Source organism: Panthera tigris, chromosome A2 (assembly GCF_018350195.1).
Source record: "Panthera tigris isolate Pti1 chromosome A2, P.tigris_Pti1_mat1.1, whole genome shotgun sequence".
Classification (NCBI taxonomy): domain Eukaryota; kingdom Metazoa; phylum Chordata; class Mammalia; order Carnivora; family Felidae; genus Panthera; species Panthera tigris.
Window position 1 is genome coordinate 103,107,018 of NC_056661.1, and position 6,982 is coordinate 103,113,999.

Genomic DNA, 6,982 nt, shown 5'->3' on the forward strand with positions numbered 1-6,982 from the left:
ATAAACTTCAAAGTGAAATTCAATAATTTTGTTTGGCTCCCTTTTTTTTCAAGGGTCTACTGGAAGCATTTGCAAATTCTGAAAACTGCAACTCATCAAATATACATAAATGCTAACACAAGACATCAGTATTTAAATGCAACTTTGTTTGGTGATCTCATGAAGATAAGGAACTGACAAGGCAGTCTGTTGTGTGATTACGCTAGCACAGCAAAAACAAAATGGCCACTAGCTCAGACCCAAGTACAATTTCTGATAAACTTGAAAATCTTCACCATAAAGACTGCCATGGTAAAAATCATTAACAACTGCACATACTTAGACATCTGTCAGTAACATCAATCCAGATATTTCCACTTTGCCAATGCCAAAGACACTTGAATACTCTTCCCAATCTACCTTTGCATAATATCCACTTTCAGTTGTTAAATATACTCTAGTGAAGTTACCAAGGGCCTATACAAAAAGTAAAAAGTGTTTGAACAGTTTAAGGTCTTCTTTTCAAATTATAAACAGATGGAAACTCAAGAAATTCCTTAAATTCTAAGTTTATTTCCTATACCCTAGTTATAAAGTTGAAAGCAGATTTTCAGTATTAAAAAGTGACACATATCAAGTTTCAGATATTTATTAGTCAGTGTAAACCCCAACACAATACATCAACATGACTTCGTGCATTCGGAGGGGAAATATTTCCTGGATAAGTGGAAAATTGTGCGGATGGCTTCTGGAAGACCTTCATTCTAAGCAGCTTTATAGTGAAACATTTCATTTAGAAGTCTGGACCTTCTTTCTTCAGTTTGCTGTAATCTACATTCACTGAGTAGAACTTGGAAAAGAAAAAAGATATTTTAGATAATCTATCAAATACACAGATGGTACAGAAGTTTTAGAATTATTTTTATTCAGCTTTCTATAGTAACAACAATTACAGACATGAATTTTTATTACAGATATTTAACAATATAAAAGTCATCCAAAGAAAGACACTGAAATTCCAGTCCTTTAAGGATTTTGGTAAGGTAAAAATATTCAATCTACTTCAAAAGAACAGTGTTAGTATGTTCCCTTAATTTCTTAAGCCAGATTGCACCAAAATCTGACCATCTGACCACTTGTGGCACGAAAGTTCTTAAATAATCCTGTATTTTTGTTTCAAAACCATATTGTACTTAAATAATACATATTTGGAAGCCTCTAATTTCCAAAAATTTCCTTATATTCAACTGAAATTAATTTTAGAAATAAAATCTATGATTGCTTTAGAAAAAAACTGCCTCTCCAATAACTTTTTTTTTTTAAATGATTTGTATTTTAAATATCTCTAGAGTGTCTACTGAGAAAACATTAGGATATAAACATAAGCTCAAATAAGGCTATAATCTTGGGTTTACTCATTCCTGTGCTAGAGAACACTGACGAGGTTGTGTTATAATTACTTGGAGACCACATTATTTAACTCCAAAAGAACTAAAAGTGCAGAATCATCAACAGTTTCTTCAGGGTTTTTAAACAGCTCATAAATTTGTATCTATTATTTCTTCAAACCCTTTTCTTTATTTTTCCAGACATACCCTAACTTCTTGATCTCTAACTGAAAAATTCTTATTTTACTTAAGTTTTTTAAAAAAGAAAAACTCTCAGGTTGTAAAGCTTATCCTTGATATACACACAAAGTTGTATAGACAGCTAAGTGCAAATAACCCAGGGCAATAATCTTTGTTCTGACAGTATTCTTATGAAGCAACTGAATCTAAAGGAGATTTTTTTAAAAGAAACAAATTGTGTGCTATCCTTAACATTGTTGACAAAATTAGAAAGAATACTATAAAAGAACTACAAGCTATACATAAAGAAAATAAACACTGATCGGGTTCTTCTAATGGATGCCAGACACCGGGCACAATGCTTTATGTTTATTTTAACTATCACGGCCTTACTCATTCTTACTTTACGAAAGACGCAATTGAAGATCAAGTTATAGGACTCCCTAGTGAATGAGAAGCAGGATCAAACCCCTATACTCATGCAACGTGGAAAGGTCATAATATCTTTGCCAATTTTCTCAAAACTAGCAGGCTTCTGACGTATTTGCTTCTTTTTGCTTCCATGTGTCAGCATCAAAATTCTCTGTTGAAGTAACGAGTTAATTTTCAAAACTGTTTTAGTTTTCAGCTTCCATGTCCCCATTCCTTTTCTCCATTTAATGGTGGCTACCTTGAAGGTCTCTGGAACAATAACTGGGAAGGCACAACATATTCTGATCATGGCTTGGGGCATTTAATCAAGTGAGAAGTGTTGCTGGGTCTTTAATGATTAAATCCTATTTTAGTCCTCTTGTTTGTCTACATTTGGCTAGATTTGCAAAGGAGCAACAAATAACCCCCAAAACTTAGTGGTTTACAACAACAAAGGTTTACGTTTCACTCGCATTATATGCCATCTGTAAGCTGACTGCTTCATGTTCTCTTCATTGCAATTCTGGGCTGAATGAATAACTCTTACATGTCCATTTTGGTCTCAGGTCAGATGACAAAGAACAATGGGGGAACCACACACTGGTTCAGAGATGGGAGATATCATGTCCCCTCACTGATTTTCCAGTCATGAGGCTAAACCTGATGTTAATAGGCAAAAAAAAAAAAAAAAAAAAAAACCCACAAAAAAACCCAAACCCCAATTTTCTTAGGTGAGTAGTGAATGATAAAGAAAATAATCTAGTTTACTTCACTGTTTGCGTTTAGAAGCATTAGCAGGCTTCATTCACTCTGGGCTTATTTTCCGGACTTTGTTCCCTTTTATTTCTGCTTGCAAATTGCCCAATTCTTCTACAAGTTCATCTCTTGGCAAATACAACCAGTCTACTAACATCCTATTTTCCAAAATCTTTTTCTATAACAAACTTCTTTAGACACAGTCTACCTCCCAAGTTACAGCAGGTTATACTTTATCAAATATTTTGTCATTACATACTGATTCATCTTTCCAGACTTGAAATAAGTGTCATGGCTACTCAGCCCATTCATGCCAAACAAATTAGATTTTTGTTGCAGCAACATTCCATTTCCAACTCACATGTCCTTATACTGACATGTGTTATCATGTTCCAGGGCACTGGTAATTTGCCTTCATTATCATAATCACTTGAAGAGCTTTTTGAACTACACCTACCCAGAGCCTCTAATACACAATTTGGTAGAAGGACCAAGGAAAGTGCATGTGGTGAATTATACACTTTAAATAGTTAAGTTGTATGGAATTTGAATTATACGCTAATAAAGCTGCCCTTGGTTTTAACATTTCCAGAGTTAGTCTTTGTACGCAAAATTTTGACACATAAGGAAGCTTACTTATATTTAGAGAATAAATGGTCTCAGATTTGTGGCAACACAGATGGACCTTAAGAGCATTATACTAAGTAAGATAAGTCACCAGGGAAAGATAAATAAGGCATGATATATCATTTACGTGTGGAATCTAAAAAAGCTACACATGTAAAAGTAGTAGAATGGTGGTTACCAGGAGCCAGGGATGGGGGAATTGGGAGAGGTTGTTTAAGAGTACAAACTTGCAACTAGTAAATAAATCCTAGAGATCGAATACACAACGCAGGAATTATAGTCAACAATATTGCATTATAAACTTCAAAGCTGCTAAGAGACTAGGTCTGAATTGTTCTACACACACACACACACACACACACACACACACACACACACACACAATAGTAATTACGTGACATGATAAAAGTAGTAGCTAATGCTACTATAGTAATCATATTGCAATATAAAATTTATCAAACCAACATCTTGTATACTTTAAGCTTACATAATTTTATATGCCAATATCTCAACGGAATAAATAAAGTCTCAGTCAATGAACTCATTCTGTGAAAGAGTAGTTCCAGAAATTACTTTTCGGAAAGACGTTAAAAGTTTAGTTAGAAGATTCATGGTAAAATTTAAGTTTCAACCAATTTCATTTTTTCCTAATTACCCTCACCTGAAATATTTCAACCATACCAACAAGAAAAAACAGCCAACCAAACCATCCACTGGAATAGTGCTACTCAAAATGTGGTCCATGGACCAGCAGCATCAGCATCACCTGAAACCTTGTTAGAAATGCAAATTCTTAGTGTCCACAACAGACCAACTAAGTAAGAATCTCTGGGCGTGGAGCTGAGTATGTGTTTTAACCACCTCTCCAGTTGAGGCCCATGTACATTGAAGTTTGAAAACACTGCACTAGACTATTCAAGATCTAAGAAAATGGTATGTGATAGCTCTATCACCTCTTTTACCCATAAAATCAGTAGAATGAAAACATTATCTTAACTTCACATCCAGAGTCTAAGGTCTGTGAATAAAAAAATCCTTAGAAAAAAATATCTGCTAGGGAAACATGCCATTTTAATTTCACAAAACAATCTAGCACTTCCTCAAAGTTCATTATAATGGAATTTTACATGTATATCCAATTTCAAAAGAAAAACACTACTACATGAGAAAACGTATTAAACTATACTTCCTAGCAATTCTGAAACAATTTTATAGCTTACCTTGTATTGATCGTTGGGACCCAATTTGTTCCAGGGTTCTGGGTTATTCTTCCTATCCCAACTAAAAGAAACAATTATTAACTACTATAGTAATAAAACACTATTTAAAATAGTTTTCTATTTCCTAAGGAGCTAATATTTTGAATAGATCTCATTTTCTATTAGATTGAGTATGATGTGGTTTTCAGTAGAGTTGAAACAGAGATAGACTCTATTTAGCAATCCCATGTAGTTAATTAGAAAAAAGAGTTGAACAGAGAGCCTCCTGGGCAGTGTATTTGTCCTTATCCCTGTCACAGGAAACTTTAAACTTGGTTTTTGGGATGCCTAGGTGGCTCAGTCTGTTAAGCGCTGACTTCAGCTCAGGTCATGATCTCGTGGTTTGTAGGTTCAAGCACGGCATCCAGCTTTGTGCTGACAGCTCAGAGCCTGGAACCTGCTTCTCATTCTGCCTCTCTCTCTCTCTCTGCTCCCTCTTCTGCTCATTCTCTCTCAAAAATAAATAAAAACATTAAAAACTATAAAGAAAATTCATTTGGCTTTCCCTAAAGAAGTGATATATAGAAAAGTACAGAATAACAATACATCAATCTTTTTGTTGCATGTTGGTTCTTTAACTTCAAAAGGAAACATTCCTTATTGAGGAAAAGCAGACAAAAAACATTTACATGCATCAGCAACTCTGATTAAGTATTTTATAAAAATAGTTATCTCAATTCTCACAAGAATTCTCCAAATAATTACGGATGGCAAAAATGAGATTCAAAGACATTTAGACAATTTTATGACCCAGGAAAAGAAAATGACAACAGGATTTGAACTTCCTATAGAAGCCTATAAAACAGACTCTTTCTACTACTTGATTTTGCCTCCCTAAAGACTGTGGCTCCCAAACCAGCTTAATAAACCATCAAAGTTCCACTAAACGTTTTTAAGCACTTACCTGACATCTGGATTGAACAATGCCAGGCGCAAGACATATAGTGCTGCTCCAGTACCTCCCGCTCCAATAAATATGAAGAGGGGGATCAACTAGAACCAAACACAAAATAGGCGAGAATTAATGGCCAGCTTCAAATACCTAGATACTGATAAAAGAAAGGCTAGAGTTAATTCCTACACAATGATTCTCGGGTCTCAAACTGGTATTTTTCTACCTTGTTTTAAAATCTTAATAAAGGTAGACCTTAAATTGAAGTACGATTTCTTTTAACTGTGTTCAAAAGAAAGAAAGGTAATTTCCAAAAGACGTGAAGAGGGTTCTGGTTTAATGTGGAAAAAAATTAGATTCAAATTTTTAAATTTCCAGGAACATATGTCAAGTCTTCTCCACCTCTCTTAATATTTATACACGTTCTCATTCAATTTCCCAGCTTCCTTTATCTCGAGGCTTGTAAAACAACTTCTTGGCCTGCCTTGATATAGGGGTTATGAAAAACATAAGTTCTGTGAAATAAATAGACCAAATATAAACATACCTATGACAAACATCGGTTACAGGCATAAATCTCTGAAGACATATTACCACCATGCTTAATTTGTAGTTAGGTAATGGGTTTAAAATAAAGACTGAGAAACTGGGTTTTAGGACCAAAGCACGTTGATGTGCTGCGGAAAAATTACACAAAAAAGAACAACTCTGATTCACCTCTGCGCTACCAAGCTCCCCCCAAATCTCAAGACGTCAAGCAAACTGAGAAGTCCAAGACTACAGACATTTGTATTTGCTACAAGGCCTGGTGGTGCAGTGCCGTAAAGGGTCTTTAAGAGACAGCATAACAAACAGGAATCCTGACCTGCTGATCTCTAACCCACACGACGCACCACTACCCCGGGGTAGGACCAACTTACAAGAAGGTGCAACCACCCGACTGTTCCAACATTCACTGGCTTATTTTCCTCCAAGGTATCCCTCACCTTCCGCCTGCCAGCCCAAACCCCTCAATGCATGGCGTGGAAGGTCAGAACTCAAGGGCTTGGGACAACTAGGAGAATATCACAAGTGAGCCAAGGTCCAGCCCCGAAGAACGGTTAATGATTGTGAATGAGGAAGTCCCCAGGTAACTGAGGCAGTCACAGCTGGACACAGGATGGACAAGTAAAAACACTGCAAAACGGGTCACGAACTTACGCTCGGATGCTTTTTGGCCTGACCGAAGATCTGGCGTAACATGGCTGCAGCAGAGGCCTCGACTCCGGGACAAGAAAAGATCAAAACTGCAAGGCCCGGCACTAAGCAGTCCCTACACCAAGCATGAACGGACGTCCAAAGTCACCCAGAACCTCCTACCTAAGGACCCCTGGCTCGGAGGACAGCTTGCGGCAAGAGCGCCCGGATGCAGCTGTCCTTAACAGTGCCTGCTTTTATCCAGCACCTCAAGCATCCGCACTGACCTGGAAAGACCCTTAGCGTTCCAGTCC

The 6,982-nt window shown here is 36.5% G+C and overlaps 1 protein-coding gene across 1 annotated transcript; it reads right to left on the reverse strand.

The window, feature by feature from the left end:
• Positions 1–612: 612 nt before the first annotated feature.
• Positions 613–6,865, reverse strand: NDUFA4 (NDUFA4 mitochondrial complex associated). The gene is made up of 4 exons (XM_007076665.3): positions 6,693–6,865; positions 5,505–5,593; positions 4,562–4,622; positions 613–829 (listed from the first exon to the last, which is right to left on the reverse strand). Exons 1-4 carry the CDS (start codon positions 6,732–6,734, stop codon positions 773–775), a joined length of 249 nt encoding a protein of 82 aa, XP_007076727.1. The 5' UTR covers positions 6,735–6,865; the 3' UTR covers positions 613–772.
• Positions 6,866–6,982: the final 117 nt, after the last annotated feature.

Coding starts and splice junctions, on each gene's coding strand:
- NDUFA4 (XM_007076665.3), bottom strand. CDS start 6,734: ATGTTACGCCAGATCTTCGGTCAGGCCAAAAAGCATCCGAGC. Junction 4,623..5,504: donor TTGTTCAATCCAGATGTCAG/GTAAGTGCTTAA, acceptor TGTTTCTTTTAG/TTGGGATAGGAAGAATAACC. Junction 830..4,561: donor GTCCCAACGATCAATACAAG/GTAAGCTATAAA, acceptor TTCTTTTCCAAG/TTCTACTCAGTGAATGTAGA.